Below are 17,902 nucleotides of genomic sequence, written 5' to 3' on the forward strand. Positions count from 1 at the left end.
GAAAACAATAGCGTATGCAAACTAGTGTCCTTGGGAATGAGTAGATGACCAAATAAAGCATGTATAGATGTGCCTTAGGAATATGGAAAAGCTAGGGATTCCAAAAATCTGGGCTGAACACAATAACTAAATGTCCATATACAGAGATGGTTTGGAAAGGAGGTTATATTGAGCTGGAACTTGTATAGCACAGAATTTTCAAGAGAGATGCTAGGTGGAACAGGGCCAAGAATTGTCTGATGAGTGAGAGCAAAAAGAAACTGGGAAGGTTTTAAACAGGGAAGCAAGGTGGTCATGACAACCTTTTTGGGTAGTAACTCCATTAATAGTGTTAACGACAGGTTAGAGACAAGGCTATACTTGTAGTGGTGACGATTTAGTTGGCATCGGCTGGATACAAAGAACCCTACTACCTTCTCTGCATATATTAATTAATGCCATACACTTTCAGATTCACCCACGAGACAGACTTTGTCACCACCATTTTATAGGCCATACAATGTTGGGTTGGGGGATGTTTCCAAGTCCTCAGAATTCATAAACGGCAGAGCATGGCTTCAAATTAAGGTCTGACCCCAAAGCCAGATCCTCAGTACTTCCCTGTCCCTGCCTTTTTGTCAGCATGAGTCTTACTGCTGAATGTGGGGGTGACATCCTATGATTCTTGATGACTGGTTTGAGGAAAAGTTTTCCCTTTGAGAATTTGTGTCAGTCCATACAGACTTTGGATGAAGGCATGCAAACACCCATGAATATAAATGTGCTAGAAGCAAGGAACTCCCTGATCAGGACAAATTATCAGGCAATATTCTTTCTTCTTTATCTTTATGCTTCCAACATAGCATCTTATAAAACCTGGAGAGGAGGTTTCTTTCTGGCCAGACTGTGTAACAATGAGCTGCAACATTTGGATGGAGGTACAAGAGATATTTCTCATCAACTACATAAATGAGGTGGAACTTGGAAGACCACAGTTAGGCTCAGTCTGAAAGGTACTCTCCCTCTCTTGCAATCCCCAACTCTAATTTTACCATCCCAAAGGCACTGTAGAGCACACATTTAATCACATATCCTTGCACCCCAAAAAGGAACCAGCTTCCCCAAAATCTACATTTCTTCTCTTTACTAACATCAGAAGACCATTTGCTTTTCCTCAGAAGCTACCCTGGGGCCCCACCTTGCCCACCAGGTTTGGATTGTAGCCATGTCTTCTCCATGGGTCACTTGCTGGATAAAGTAATTACATTTCATTCTTAAGCATAGCTCCTGCGGGATTCAGAGCAGAAAAATACTTAGCACCTGAGCATCAGGGATCATGCCTGTCAGGAAAACCCCTGGCAAATGCAGAACCCTGGTTGGCATCATGCCCAGTCTGTCCACAGCTGCCCGAAGGCAGGATCTAGGAGGCTGGTGGTTACCAAGTGCAAGGTTTTGTTGCTGATGAGACCTTAGAGATCCTAGACATCATTACAAGACAGTATGCATCCACCTGAGAGATCTAATTCGCTTCATCCAAACCACGCCCAGACCTGTCCATAGAAGTAACTGCAATCAAGTGACCCTCAAGCATATGTAGTCATAAGATTATGCCCTCATCCATATCTGAAGTATGTGCCTAAATACGCACCTTCCTTGAAACCACAGAAAGCTAGCCTTAAGAGCTAGAAGCTTGTAAGAATATTCCTAATCTTCAGGGTGGGTGGTCTCCAACTATTAATGATTTGTATGCCTATCTATAAAACCATTCTTGAGTATAAAACCCCAATATATGTATATTTACTTATAAATACTACACATGTACAATTATACTCATATGTAACATATATTATAAATATAGAAAAAGGTTTTTTAAAGATGAGAGAAGGATATAATAATCCATGTTTTAAAAATAGATATTTTATATATTAATGGATCACATAACATTTCAGGTTTTGTTTTGTTTTGTTTTTGAGATGGAGTCTTGCTCTGTCACCCAGGCTAGAGTGCAGTAGCACAATCTCAGCCCACTGCAACCTCCATCTCCTGGTTCAAGCAATTCTCCTGCCTCAGCCTCCCAAGTAGCTGAAATTACACAGGCCCACCACCACTCCCAGTTGATTTTTGTATTTTTGGTAGAGATGGACTTTCACCATTTTGGCCAGGCTGATCTCAAACTCCCAAACTCAAGTGATCCACCTGCCTTGGCCTCCCAAAGTGCTGGGATTACAGGCGTGAGCCACCACGTCTGGCTGATTACGTAACATTTTTCTTCTCCCAAAAAACATTAGAGTGATTCCAAGTTCTGGTTTTAGTTTAGCCTAATTCAATATTAGACTTCAGTGGTGAACATGGATAAACAAGATGCTTCCCAAAAACATACAGATCTAGAAAAAAGGGAAGAGTATCCTAGGCTTACTGAATAGGTGATTATTTTTATCCTCATTTTTCAAGCTTTTTTACAACTCAACAGGGGTCTATTCCTGTTTCAGATGTGTTATTTTGAAATATTTTGTTAATGGTGATTATTTTGTGTAAGACCCAATATCCATTTAGAATAAGGTGTGTTTTAAGTATTTATGCTTACAAGTCTATATATCAAATCGTTTTTAAAATATAACTAAATCACTATCTACTTATTGTTAGATAGATTAGCTTATCATCTTTAATTCTTACTGTGTGTATCAATAGGCTTTTGTAAGAAGTAGGATAAATGTGGTTGGTTCTGGTATTTCCTGGTATTTGGTATGCTTCCATTATTAATATTATCTTCAATTCATGATTCATCATCGTATTGGACACTTTTCTATTTGTCTTTTCCTAACTCTTCATAACCAACAATATGAGGGTTAGTGAAGTTAAAACTAGAAATCAATTTAGAGCTGTATGTAACTGACCAGTTGCACCCTGCAGTATTTTGCAATGTCAGTCTGTGCTACAGACTCCCTCTTTGCTCTTGAGACCTGTTACTGAATGGGATTCTGCCATACAGGAACAGCAAGGTCGTCCACATCAATCTGGATTCTAATTATTAGTGAAGCTTGATTTCAATGTTTTTTCTTTTTCACCAAAGCAATTGTAAGTAGACATTCTAATACTGTCTTTCCACATCCTGATGGCTGTCTTGTGCACCCTGGGGAGAATGCAGCCCACTTTGCACCTTAAGTAATAAAATAATATAAAACAATACATGATTTTGAATGAGAGAAGCTTAGCCTCAGCTCCTTACTCTGCTATATTACAGCTATGTACTGTTCTACTTCCCTAATCCCAAGTTATCTATCTGGTAAATGAAGATACTGCTCAGTTCTATGGTTTGTTATGAAGAGTCAGGAAAAGACAAATAAGAAAAATGTCTAATACCATGATGGAAACCTGACATTATCAAAATCGCTTGCTTTTCTTGTAAATGTGAACCTGAAAAGCAGAGTGGAGTGGTGCCAAAGTAGCAGCCAGAAGCAGTAGCACAGCCTGGACTCAGGAGTACTGGCCCCAAGCCCAGGGCTCCTATCAGTATACAATGTGACTTCTGATCAAATGACATGTGGACCAATGGCAACATCACAGATCTTTGCCTCATTAAAGCTCAGCCTCTGTGAATGCTGCCAGAACCCCTCCTCATATGCCTCCTTCCCTGAAACAGAAAGCTGGTCTCAGAACCATTTCCCATTCTTCTCACTGCCTGGGGTTCAGGACACCCACCAAAACCACTCAACCTCACCAAATTACATCCTTAAGTAAGTAGGGGCCATAGTACACAAGAGGCACTTGAAGCATTAAACTCAGGGTTATCTTTTCACAACTGGAGTCTAATCTTGGAGGTAGATTATTTAAATGTACATGGATTCTTAGTCTTCTATCTAGAGATGGTATCTATTTCTTCATTTTGAAGCTGGACTGACCTTGTGACTTGCTTTGGTTGGTGGAATGTATTAGAAAAACAACTTTATGCATTCCAAGACTGAACAACAGGAGATTTTGTGTGTTTCCCCTCTTGATAGCCCAGGAACCTAGTCTGCTGGAGGATGAGAGGCCACAAGGAGAAGCACAACAGCCCAGCTGGGAGCCCCAGACCTGTGAGTGAGCCCAGTGAGATCATCCAAGTCACATCTAACTCAGTAGAATCGACCAACTGAGCCCAGTCCAAACTACTTACTCATGAGCTAAACTAAGTTGTTGTTTTTAAGCCATTAAGTTTTAGAAAAGTCTGTTATGCAACAAAAGCAAAAGGATAGATACCCCTTGTTTTTTATACTAATTTGCTCTATTAACTGGACACATAAAAAAACTCAATTTCTATTAACTTTGTTTTTTGTGTGTCAGTAACATGTCAAAAGTAGTAGCAACCATCATGAGGACATGTAGTTCATGTCTGTGTTTGGTTTCTTATATAACTATTTCACATCTTGATTATTTACAATGAGCCTTAGAGGTAAGTCTATCATGAGGATTTATTAATATCACCTGCACGTGAAATGCCAAATTCAGACTGCATCCTGAAAAAGATAAAAGCAACTATATTTCAATTATATAAATTGATGTTTGGAAATACCAACATTATCAGTTTTTTTAAAGATCTAGGCACAAGTGTTACAATACGTGGTTTTAAAGTAACGGTCTGCATCAGTATTGAACATACTGACTCCTTTTTACCACAGCCACACAGGCAAGCTTCATTTTCCGTCAATGCACTTCCCTTTAAAACTGACATATTTAATAGAAAGAGCCACTGAGAAGAGAGTAGGCAGAACGGAGTGCAGGAGGGAGGAGATGAATTAGCACTTTCTAGTCTCTGTCAATATGTGGTTTATTTTCAGATGCAATAAAGATTTGGATTTTTGACTTGGCCGGAAAACACAATGAAAATCTTTTCCTCATTAGTACCAAATTTCCTACAATCTGACTTCCCCACCTCCACTTTCTTGCATGGAAAGAAACAAACATACACACACACACAGATACACACACACAGAAATACAAATTGTACAGCATACTTACCCTCTCTGAAAGAGATCCACATTATAAAATTTATGTAGCTCTACAGAAAACTCAACCGTTCCTTGTATTTCAGACATGATCTTTTTGGCTCATTACCTGAAAAACAAGAGAGAAATTAACAGCTTGAGATCACATCAGCCACTCAGAGAGAATCTGGCTTTTACAACAGGAAACCAATCTGACCAACAGGACCAACAGGAGTAGCATGTGTCCACTGAACGTCACCACTCAGGGTTCCTTTTATGGAAGAAGACACGGAGAGACAAAATGACTTGCCTACTGTCACAGCTTCTACCTGGAAGGGCCAGGAGGCAGATGCATGTGTCCTAACTCCAAAGCTGAGCTGGTCCCCTGCCCTTTCCTATCTGTCAGTACCGTGGCGACAACAACATCCTGGCCAAGAGCACATCCTTCATGGCCAAAGGCACAAGAATCCCTGCTCTACCACTTTTCAGCTGTGTGACCTTGAGCAAGTCACTGAACTTCCCTCATCTTCAGTGTTCTCATCTGTAACGTGAGGACTGGTAATAGCACATAACTTTGATAGATGGTGGGAAGAGAAAATAAATATGCCACATTGAGCACTTTGCATGGTCATTTGTGTAGTAAATACTCAATAAGTTGTAGCTACCACTGATAATAATAATTCAAAATGATTTTATAATTGATGTTATAAATGCATTCTTTAAAGACTAAAGGTGGCTGGAGCAATATCAAGCATGGCACATAGAGCATGTGGGTGCTGCTGCCAGGTAGATGTTTAACCCAACTTGACAGGTTGCTAATTTTCCAATTAGTTGTTACTGGGGGTCAGTAACAAGAGGGTTGAATGGAAAAGATGGGAGGAAAAAAAATACATTAAAACAGTCCAAGTCTGGGATGAGAAATAAGCCAAGAGGTACATTTAAAAGCAGGTTGGGTTTTCTGAGAATATCAAAGCCTCTAGATACCAGGAATGTGATGAAAGGGAAAGAAGTTTACTTGTACTGAGCACCTACTATATTCTTGGTGTTGCATAAAGTATTCCATGTAAGTTGCCTGATTTTTTCCAGCAAGAATTTTGTATTATTCTTGCCCCATTTTGCATGCAAGAAAAAAGGACCAGAGAAGCTCTGACCTGGAGCCACTTTCTAACTCTGGAATGTGCTGGTGGTGTGGCCTTTGGTAAGACCCTCCCATTCTCCAAGCCCGCTTACTACCATGCATAACAGGGATAATGCAAGCTACTGAGTAGACTCCTGATAGAATAAGAGGTAACAACTTGCAATATACCTGGCACCCAGCAGGATCTCAAGACCTGGTATGACCTCAGGGAAGGGAGAGAAGGAGAAGAGGGGAAAGGAAGGGAACACGTGGGTCTGTCACCTGGCAACTTGTGATTCAACTTGGATCTCCTTCCAAAGCCCCTCTTTCTGCCCCCAGATGCCTCAGGGACCAGAACATTCTTGTGGTTCAGAACGCAACTTCACTGAAGTTAACAGGGTCAGGCTAGGCCAGATCCCACAGATAAGAGCAGGAGGGATTAACTGGACCTTAAATGCATCTCAGCTCAGGCAAATGTTTCATCCAGGCAATACTTCTAGGGATTCATAAGGCTGCATACCAAATTAAAATCCTTAGAACCAACCTCTATAAATTCTGCAAGACAGAATTTCAATCTGGCAAACATGGAAAGGCCTGGCTCACAAACTGTGCCAAAAACCCATTTCCCTAATGAAGAGCCATGGAGGTGCACCCTGACCCTGCCCAACACACCAGAGCCAGTCAAGGTCAGAACCCGAGGTTCGATTTTAATCCCAAGTCATTTCCAGTCAAAGTTGGATGGAAGGGCAAGCAAATGAAAGTCACTCTGTGCTTCCCTTCATAATCACATTAAATGTCAACAGCTGCATTGTCCTCATTTTCTCATCACAGTCTGAATCCTCCAAAAACTCAGAGCTGGTAAAACCATCTGACTCCTTTCTTGGAGTTGTCAGCTTTCTATTATCCCCGGTCCCTCTCCTGATCTCTGATCCTGGGGAGGAGAATATATAGAAAGAGAGACAAAGGGAGAACAGGAACAATGAACCCCAATAGTACCAGCCTACCATATACTACACACTGATGGGGGCTCCATGCATGAATACACACAATCCTCAAAGGCCCTCTGTATGGGTGGTATTGACCCTGAGCCACACAGTCAGTGGTGCTGTGCAGGCAGAGTGCCTACCCAGGAGCCTGAGTTTTCCAGCTCCTGCACTTACTGGCAGAATGGCTGGGACCATGTTTTAGGACAGAGTTAATATTTAGAAGAAAATATTTAATACATGGAGAATACCACACAGAACATTCTTTTCTCCTTGAAAGATGCACCATACCATGCTCTTGTTCAGGACAAATGGGATAGAGTTCTGGAACTTGTAAATACAGACACAGTTTCTCGGTGGGAAGCTGCCTTTTCCTGTAAAACAGCATGTTAGGCATTATAACCAAACACCCATAATGCAGTGAGGAAGATGAGTTCCATGTAAAATAGTTTTGTTTTTTTGTTTGTTTTGTTTTGTTTTTGTTTTTCTTTTTTGAGATGGAGTCTCGCACTGTCACCCAGGCTGGAGTGCAGTGGCTCTATCTTGGCTCACTGCAAGCTCCTTCTCCCAGGTTAACTCCATTCTGCCTCAGCCTCCCAAGTAACTGGGACTACAGATGCCCGCCACCACACCTGGCTAATTCTTTGTATTTTTAGTAGAGACGGGGTTTCACTGTATTAGCCAGAATGATCTCGATCTCCTGATCTCGTGATCCGCCCACCTCGGCCTCCCAAAGTACTGGGATTACAGGCATGAGCCACTGTGCCCCACTCCACGTAAAATACTTTTAAAACTCTGTGTTGATTTTGCTGGTAACATCCTTGGCCCACTTTGTGGTCAGTAATCTAGAGCCATTTGCCTTGGTCCCAAACTTCTCCCCTTCTCTTTCCATCTGAGGATTAATGGGAAGGTATCACAGCAGTGGTTTTCAGGTGTGGTCCTCAGGCCAGTGGTATCAGCAACATTTTGTTATGAAAAGCAAGTATTGAGTCCCATGCCAGACCTACTCAGTCAGAAACTCCAGGGGTGAGGTTCAGGTATCTGTGTTTTCACAAGTTCTCCAGGGAATTTAGGTGCAAACACTAATTTGAGAACCACTGGCCTAAAGACAAGGGTTTTAGCATTAACCAGACCTGAGTTAACTTGGCTTCTTGTGAGCTGCATGACCTTGGGCCCATTCGTTAACTTCTCTGTCCCTCATTGTTAAGAGGTGAAGAGTAAGAGTACCTACCCTATAAAAGTGTCTTCATGATCAGTAGGGAGACAGTATTCAAAATGTTTAATATACTGTTTGGCATATTGTTGGAACATACAACATATGCACACAATAGACACATGACACATACCCAACACACACATCACATGCATACACACAAACACACAGATACATACAATATGCATTGATATAACACACACACACACAAATCTTCATCACACACACAAGATGCCCATGACACATACCCAGCACACACTGGGTGCTGAAAAGACTGTCCAGGAAAGCCCGTTCTCTGCCTCTGTAGGACTGAGCTCAGGGGCAAGGTTCTGAGAACGCATTGTGATGAGTACAGTGAGAAGTGTAAGCATACGTCATGCTCATGAGGAGGACAGGACATGATTCAGATCTCCGTCCCCAGCACATCAGCAACCACACCTTGGGTAGACCAGTTTTCCTCAATATTTGTTCCAAGAACCTCCCATGAAACATCAGAAAACCCAGCACTCACCCCGAACATGAACATGTACCATACACACAACAACATACCCAACCCAAAACACACAGGCACCATCTGCACACACACCACAGACATCTTTTCTGCACTAACTTCCTTCTACAACCAGCACCACCCACCATTCTAGTGAACTCAGTCATTCTGTTGCATTTGGTGTGGCTCTGAAAAGCTCACCTTCAAACCTGCACTTCCTGAAAGCCGTGCGTCCAGGCACTGTGGCACTCTTAAAGCATACGGAGCTTACAAGCAGACCTTGCCCTCATGATCCTCAGGGACTGGGAAAGGGTGATTCAGTGACAATCACAATGCCAGTGATGACAGCTTAGGAAGAGGGGGGACCTAGGTCTTTGGCACTCACGTACAGCCTCCCTGGGAAGGCTGGCTTCTGAATGAGGAGGCCTTTGCCATGCCTCAGTCCAGGGCCATCAGTGCATATCTCTTCTGTTCAGAAAGTGAAGAGAGTAACCTCAGCAGGTCATCTCAACCCCAGCTCACCTGAAGTCGACACACCTGCCCTTGGTACTGCCCTTCACTGTGTAATCTCCCTGGGCCCCTGGTTACTGCCTGGTTCTCACTCAGGCAGCAGCACCCACAGATTACACCTGTGTGCAGACAGCTTGCCCCTGGTACACCACATTTAGGCAAACATACCTAGAGAAGAGGATGGAGAGAGGGGCAGGATGGGAAGGCCCCTGAAGCCTATGTCTAGAGATTAACACAGGCATCATCAGATTGGCCTTCCTTGTGGACAGTGGAGAGAACAGCCTGTCTCTAAAACAATATCCATACAGGCTCCAGAACAAGACTCCTGGGTCTCAATGGCCCTGGGTGACCTTGGGGTCATTATTATCTTCCTGGGCCTCTTTTTCCTTGTTTGTTAAGTGAGGATAATAATAATACCTACTTCCTGGAGTATTGCAATAATTAAAACTATTAACATACATAAGGCACTCAAAATAGAGACTGGCATGTGATAAACTTTCAATACACGCATGCTATGTTTAGCTTAGTTATAGAAGACAGAACTAGGAGACAGGGTAAAAGAAAATGCAGTGAAATTACAGCTTTGTTTGGTTTTCATTCACTAAAAAAAAATCTTGATCAAGTGCCCCTTACTGACCTGCCCTGTTCTGGGAGCTTTCTAGCCACCCCAGCTGCCCAACAATGGACCAGTCTATGTTACAAAGCAATGAACTCCCTCATCATTGGGAATGTGCAGACAAATGATGAGGTCCCACTTTTCCGGGAAAGCCCCTGCCTTGAGTTTAAACAACAATTAAATTCCCCTTTGTCCACAAGATTCTAAGATCTCATTACCCTAAGCAGGGCATGTTTGTATTTGATTGATGAGGAACAAAAGAGGCAGAGGATAGACCAGAGAACCAGAAGGTGATGTCACAGAACCTCCGTTCAGATTTGATTTCTGCCACTTAATAGGTTGACTAGGACATGACTTCATCTCTTTGAGTCCAGGCTTCTGCATCTGTACCTGGAGGGAAACACCTACCTCAGAGGATGATACAGAATGGTAACTAATTAAACCAACTTTTGTAAAGTATTGAAAATGTTCTCATTGTCAATAGGATATTGTTAGAGTACAGAAAAATATTTTAGAAACATAGCATGTTACTTTTCTTCCTTAAGAAGGAGATGATTGGCCTATAAGTCCCTAAAAAGGAGTCATTGTCTGTTTATGAATTTCTGAGCACTCCATGCCCAACCTGGCATCTGGTAAACAGCAGAAGTTCACAAATACTATGGAATTAAGGAATAAATGATAACATCAGACAACAGACTCTGGGCCAGAGTGTGAGTATGAAAGAGGAACAGAATTCAGCAAGGAAAACAAAGCAACAGAAAATAAGACCAAAAGCATCTAAGAGTTGAAACAGTGATGCTGGTTATTGCAGATAAAGCAAGTTATTTGTCATTAGAGGTATCCAAAAAGGGGCTGTCCAAGAAAGCCCTTTCTCCAACTCTGTCAGACTGAGTTCGACTGAGAATACACAGTGATGAGTGCACTGAGAGGTGCCAACATGCATCATGCTTAGGAGGAGGGCAGGACACGATTCAGATCTCCATCCACAGCTTATCAGCAACCACACTCTGGGTGAACCAGCTTTCCCCAATATTCGTTCCAAGAACCTCCCACAAAAGAACAACCTGGGAAAATTAACAACAACAACAACAACAGCAAAAGCCCAGATTATTGAGTCCTACACTCAGATCTCCTTATCAGACTCCAAGACAGGATCTAGGAACACAAAGGCTAACATCTGATCCCACTTCTGCATCTGCCTCTAATGCCAGCTCTGGCAGAAGAACTGTGCTTGTAAATCATAGCTGAGCAGAATGCATCTATGTCCCATTTGTGTGGCTGAATGAGGACAAGAAATCACCTCTGAGAAGAAATATGAGCTGATTATTTTGTCAAAAATCAAATTCCTTTTCTTTTAGAGCTACAAAAATTGTCTAGATTTATAAACTACCACGTAAAATGCAGAGTCTACATGGCACCTGGAATGGAGCCTCCATAGTCTGTCCGTTTGTCCATCTCTCTCTCTCTCTCTCTCTGTGTGTGTGTATGTGTGTATGTAGGTCAGGTTTTGGGATAGACCAGCTAGGATCCAGATATCAACATTACAATCTACTTAAAGTTAAAAAACTCCATAAACCTCAGTCTCCTCCTCTGTAAAACAACAAATAGATCTTTACCCCCAACACGTAACACAGAAGGTTGACAACAGACGTCAGACCCAGCCCTTCCATAACACATAAAGTTGAAGCCACCAAGAATAAATGTTAATACATCTAGTTAATGGTATGAGTGTTTCATTTTGAATTTTCTTTTTACTGTCATCATCATATTTCACTGAGCCTTTTCTTTCTGCATGTGTGTTGGTTTCCCTCCAGTTTTTCATCATTATTATCCAGAATGGTGTATTCAAAGACATTCAAAACTAAGCAATATGGTGGGGATGGGGGAAAGTCTGTCTTCTCTGTTCCAAAATTGTGACCTGCAGGTCTTTCTCCCAGCAACAGGACATGGAGATGGCATTCCCTCTTGCATTAAAGGAATCTGGAGAGACCTCAAAATTGTGGAAGACTGTTGTCACTTACCCGGTTGTCTGGGCATCAACTGGGTTCAGCCTTCAGTCCTTCTTTTTCTGTTTGTTTTATTTTGTTTTGAAATGGAGACTCACTCTGTTGCCTAAGCTGGAGTGAGGTGGCACAATCTCGGCTCACTGCAACTTCCACCTCATGGGTTCAAGCGATTTCTGGCTAATTTTTGTATTTTTAGTAGAGACAGGGTTTCACTGTGTGGGCCAGGCTGGTCTCAAACTGCTGACCCCACATGATCTGCCCACCTCAGCCTCCCAAAGTGCTAGGATTATAGGCATGAACCATTGCACCTGGCCCAGGGCCCAGTCCTTCTTCTCCCTTCCTCACAAAGACAACTAGTTGTCAGTTCTCACTATCATTATCTCCATTTCCAAAGCCACCACCCTAGGAATGCTGATCACTATTCTCTTTCCTGATTATTCCCACCTCTTCCATGCGCCTCTCTCTGCTCCAGCTTCATCACCTTCTGTGCATTCTCCACCTCTCACTGCAGTGGCCTATCTTGAGCACCAAGAAGCTCATGATCTGCATATCTCAAAAGTTTTCAGTGGTTTCTCTGGCCCTTGGCAAGATTCAAGAGGCATTGTACACTCCATCAACTTCTTAATTCTCCAGGTACAATGCTTTATCCTCCCTCCCATGCCAAAACTGAGCTTTAATCTATTTCCTTTAGTTCTACAACATGTGATCTTTCAAAGATTCCATCTCTGTATAAGTACCAGAGAGAACATCAATGCATTAGGGTGGCACTGAGGATTAAAGATAATCACATACATAAAGAACTTCAGTCATTGCCTACAAAACTGTCAATCACTCATCATCACTAGCAATCACTATTTTTATTTCCACCTTCAACACAGTTGGCAGAAATTCAAAAGGTCCCTCATATCCAGACCTAAAGAACTAGGCCCCCATCTTAACTTTAGAGGTTCTGGCATTTGTAGAGCCCCGAGTAAATGTTTGCACTTTTCATCACAATATATAAAAATGTTTAATTAGTTATTTACATTTTTAAAATGTACTAGAGCAGTCTCAGTTGCCTCTGAGAATGCTGGATAAAATATTAAAACTGTTTTGAAGAAATATCATAACTCCAATACCTCATTAGATTTTGTTTGGGAAAAAATTATTTTACAAACATGTTTTCCTTTCAATGCAATTTTTCTTTAAAACTTCAATCTTCAGAGTATATGTTCTTTGAAAGATTAAAAGAAAATAGTAATTTAATCTTAATATACATCAGCATTTACTTTATGAAAAGGGAAAACAACATTAATGTTCTCAAAGGACTGTGTATCATAGAATTACAATATAGATGGGAAAGGCTCAGGAAGAGATCTCTCATGTGCAGAGGAATATTGTAGGATAGAGAAGGGATCTATCTTAATCTGTTTTCTGCTGCTATAACAGAATACCACAGATTGAATAATTTATTAAGAACAGAAATTTATTTGGCTCATGGTGCTGGAGGTTGGGAAGTCCAAGAGCACAGTGTCTGGTGTTCCCCTGTCCATGGTAGAAGGACTGAAGGCACAAGAGAACACTCAAGACAGAGAGAGGAAACTGGACTAAACTCCCTTTCATAACAAACCCAGTCTGGAGATAACTAACCCGCTCCCTCTATAACACCATTAATCTATTTATCTCTTAAAGGCTCCACAATTTCAACACTGCTAGTAACAATGAAATCTCAATATGAGTTTTGGCAGAAATCATAGCAGGATACCAGAGCACACATGACCTAGCAAGTTCTTGGGATAGCCACACTCAAACACAGATTACCCTGTCAGAATGTGCTGCTTTCTCTGTAGGGTCCAAGAGAAGCAGCAGAAATTACTCTCCAAAGCATGTATCTGCATTCAGTGATGTCCTTCTCCCCAGGGGATTTACTCCACGCAGCCATTCTAGCAAGGTAATAACTTCAGTTTGTTGCCTGGCGTGATCACTGCAGGGAAAATCTGCTCAGTGTTCCAGGCAAATAATCTTACTAGAGATGGAAAACTGGCGCTTCTTCATTAAGAAGGGAGGATCCCCTAAGCACTCTTTCTTGCTGAAAGAGCGTCTCATCAACATTTGACTCCCAATCTTGGGTCTCACCTCTGTGTGGAAACTTGGACAAGTCACACAACATATTTAAGCCTCACCATTCACATGCAGAATAGGGGCCAACTTCTCACAGCACCAGGGACACGGGAAGCCTGAGCCATTGACCTTCCAATCTGAGCCATTGGAAGACACAGATAGGACCTGAGCAAAGGAAGTCAAGTCACAACTGTGGTCCACAAGGATAAATACCCCAAAATAAAGATGCACAAAGCAGGCAGGCGCACCTGCTGGTGGTGGGTGAGACCCACCGGGTCAGCCTTCTGGGACCTGGCCAGTCCAAGCAATACAGAGGCCAATCCCTCAGCAGCTGTGCAATCTTGGAGCAAGAACTTAATCTCTCTGTGCCTCAGTTTCCCCAAATGAAAGTTGTTTTGGAGTCTGGCATATGATAAATGCTTAATAAGTATAAGCTAGTATGATAAAGAAGCAAACCTAAAAATAGTTCTGTGGCAACGGCAGGAGAGGAATGATAATCCTCTTCCACCAATGAGTTACCTACACCCTCACCAACTCTGAGGTTCTTCAGGGGCCCCTGCTGATTAGGAGCAGAGGGGAGGCCAGAAATCACATCTCTGGCCCTCACCCACCATAGAAAATGCAGCCCCAGGCATTCACCCCCTGAATGTTTAAAAGTATTTTCTTTCCTTCAATACAGAAATCAAAACTGGCTGTGTGTGTTTGCTTATTTTTTTTTCACATTTAAAGACAGTGCAAATAGAGGCATCCCACACAATGCCAAGTTCCTGTTTTCTTTGGAATTCTGTGTCCCCCTTATCTTAGGCAGCATTTTAAAATCCAGGCAAGCAGGCACATAAGTTTTCAAAATCTCATAAAAAGATAACTGACTCATAAACTCAGGCAGAGGGCTTGAAGTACCAAAGATGAGGAAGCTCTATTAAGGGAGCAGCAGCCAATGCCATCACTATTTGTAGCTCTCAGGCATGAAGCCTTCGCCCTTTCTGGCAATGCTGGAAGCTCTGGTAACACTCACTGAGAAGTTAAACATGTGACCACAGTGAGTGGCAATTTATCTCTCTTTCCACCTACTGAAACACATGCACACAAACAGAATCCTACGTGTGTGTGTGTACATAAGCACATACAACAAGGAGCATACTGTCTCCAAGTTCTTTTTTTGGAGAGGCAATGTCAAATAATGGAAAGGGCAGGGGCTTCAGGGCTGCCAAATCTGGTTCACATTCTGACCATTTTACGGGTTACCCTAATCAAATTTTAGCGCCCGCACTTTCCACATCTGTAATCCTACTATAGTAATGTCTGTCTACTTGGTAGTGATTTACTTTTGGGAAGATCAACATAAATGTTTATTTTTTTCAGCAACATTATTGCTTTTCAATATATAGTGGATAATGTTAATATTAGAATAACTAATAATAACAATAAAATATATGTATGTTGTGCAATAAAAATTTTGCTTAACAAAGATAAGCTTAAATATCCAAAGAAATCCAGCCTGGAATGAACCACAGGATAACCTGGATGAAGCTGAGTTGCTAGGCAAAGACATAGGCAATGTGTCCAGGGCCCAGATACCAGGACTCCAAGCTTAGGGGAAGCATACTGGATACTGAGCCCACAGCCAATGAGGCTGGATTCAGATGTAGGTTCCCATTTTCTCTGGGTCCTGAGGGAGACAGAAGTTGCATCTCTCCTCCTCGAGAAACATAATTCAGGCAGGTAAGAATAGCACCTCACATTCATTGAGGTTGGGGGAGGTTTCAATGCAATGACAGACATAACTTGATAGTGAATACACCTTCCCTGAAAGGCACTGATTCCTTGTCCGTGGAAGAACGTCGCAGATGCCAAGTCTGCCCCAGGAGCTGAAGACAGGATTTCTGCTTTGGGATTGAGCCTTGAGTAGACATCTTCTATGCTTCCTGACAGTCTTGAGAGTCTATGAATATCACACCATCTAATTTTAAGGTTCTGCATTCATTAATGGCCATAAATATTTCAAGAGCATTTCGTTAGCCGAACGGCAGTGGACTGCACCCAATTCAAGTTGAATCACATGAAGGCATCAGCAGGCTTAGTATCAGTGGTGAGTGGTATCTCTGTAGTGAACCCTTTAAGGTCAGTAGCACTATATAGGTTTCTTTCTTCTTTTCTTTTCTTTCTTTCTTTCTTTTTTTGAGACAGTCTCACTCTGCCACCCAGGTTGATGCGTAGTGGTGCGGTCTTGGCTCACTGCAACCTCTGCCTCCTGGGTTTAAGCGATTCTCCTGCCTCAGCCTCCGAGCAGCTGGGATTACAGGTGCCTGCCACCACGCCTGGCTAGCTTTTGTAGTTTTAGTAGAGATGGGGTTTTGCCGTGTTGGCCAGGCTGGTCTCAAACTCCTGGCCTCAGGTGATCTGCCCGCCTCAGTTTCCCAAAGTGCTGGGATTACAGATGTGAGCCACCACACCCGGCCACTATATAGGTTTTGGTACCTCATGCATCAAAGCATAGTGATCCAGTGGTCCCTATCACCACTTTGTCCACCCACTCCTTACACAGATATGACATTTGAGGCCCAGAAAAGGGAGTGCTTTGCCCATAATCACAGAACAAATGTCCTCAGGACCCCGTCTCCAGATTTGTAGCCCACTTATCTTTAAATTCTTGGTGGTCAAACTTTTTACATCCATGATTTCATCTGATCATAGAAAGAACCCCAAGAGGTTGAAAAAAAAAGTGACAACAAAATCTAACTTTAGATCTTCCTATAAGATTTAAAGTTCCGAGACACTGATGAACCTCAGTTATATCCACTTCCTTCCTCTTACCATGCAGATATGGGGAAATGGTTAACATCAGGGTCTCAGAACTTTAGATCTTACAGGAAGCTCAGAGATCACAGGGCTCAGGCCCTCACACTGGAGCAACAAAACACAAACACACACACACACACACACACACACACACAGAACACGTGCATTGTTTGGGAGCTGTTGCACAACCATCTGAGAGAAAAACCGTGACCTGAGGCATCTGGGTCCTTAGAGTATGAGCTCTGCATGACTCTGCTAAACAGACCCAGTGCTCTTTCATGTGCAGCACTGACGCATATTTAACCTGAGCATAATCTAAATTCTTAGCGTGAAACAGGTGCTTCAAACTCTAGGTCCTTCTTCCCTCGCTATATCACCACCGCCCCAAACATAGCCTCTCAAAATACTCTGATCAAAGTGCTCCATTACCTCTAAACATGGTTTTATTATACCTTTGTTCAAGCTGTTATCTCCACCGGAGGGCCCACCTTGCACCTCTCTGCCTGACAAGCTCCCCATCCTTAAATGTCCAATCTAGCTTTTCCAGGAAGCCCTCCCTGAACAGCCATGCCACTGCCCTCCCTAACACAAGCCCCCAACCTTGCCTTGTGCATGTCAAAATAGCCCTGAATAGGTGGTGCTCTGCAAGTATCTCTATTTTCAGGTTAGGCTGTGAGTGCCATAAAATGAAGGACAGCCACAGAGTCTAGCAAGAAACATGGTAGAGAACAGGTATGGAATAACATTTGTGGGACAAACAGGAGAAGGAATGAAAGACTAAACAAACATAAGAGAAAATGCACATATGAATGACTGAATAAGTTCATTACTCTTCTTTCTGATCAAAGTTTTTTTGGGCACTTGGAATCTGCTCCTACTTAGGACGTTAAGACTGATAGAATTATACCCGTCTTATTTTGAATGCATCTTTGAGTTCCTTTTGTTGTCTGCGTCTGCGTATGTCCACTGAGGAGAGGAGGGAGGTATGTACAATCCATCTTGCCTGAGAGCATCCCACAGAGGAACCAGCGTCGGGGGAAGGATGCAGTAACGGGTGGTGTCTCAACCACAGACGAGCCCTCTATTTATCCTTCCTGATGCCACAACATAAACAGGAGAGGAGGTGAA

At 42.5% G+C, this 17,902-nt stretch overlaps 1 protein-coding gene across 3 annotated transcripts in view; it reads right to left on the reverse strand.

Annotated features, from left to right (window-relative positions):
- FAM135B (family with sequence similarity 135 member B) overlaps positions 1–17,902 on the reverse strand; it is a 354,745-nt gene that overhangs the window by 227,325 nt on the left and 109,518 nt on the right. For 2 of the 3 annotated variants that reach the window (XM_026454551.1, XM_031935958.1), the window contains exon 2: positions 4,975–5,070. In XM_026454551.1, the coding sequence (XP_026310336.1) occupies positions 4,975–5,051 (77 nt within the window). In that variant the 5' untranslated portion in view covers positions 5,052–5,070. Of the gene's footprint in view, positions 1–4,394; positions 4,473–4,974; positions 5,073–17,902 lie in introns of those variants that run through there. The other variant, XM_023192766.2, reaches the window with a different exon arrangement.

Source organism: Piliocolobus tephrosceles, chromosome 7 (genome assembly GCF_002776525.5).
Source record: "Piliocolobus tephrosceles isolate RC106 chromosome 7, ASM277652v3, whole genome shotgun sequence".
Lineage (NCBI taxonomy): Eukaryota > Metazoa > Chordata > Mammalia > Primates > Cercopithecidae > Piliocolobus > Piliocolobus tephrosceles.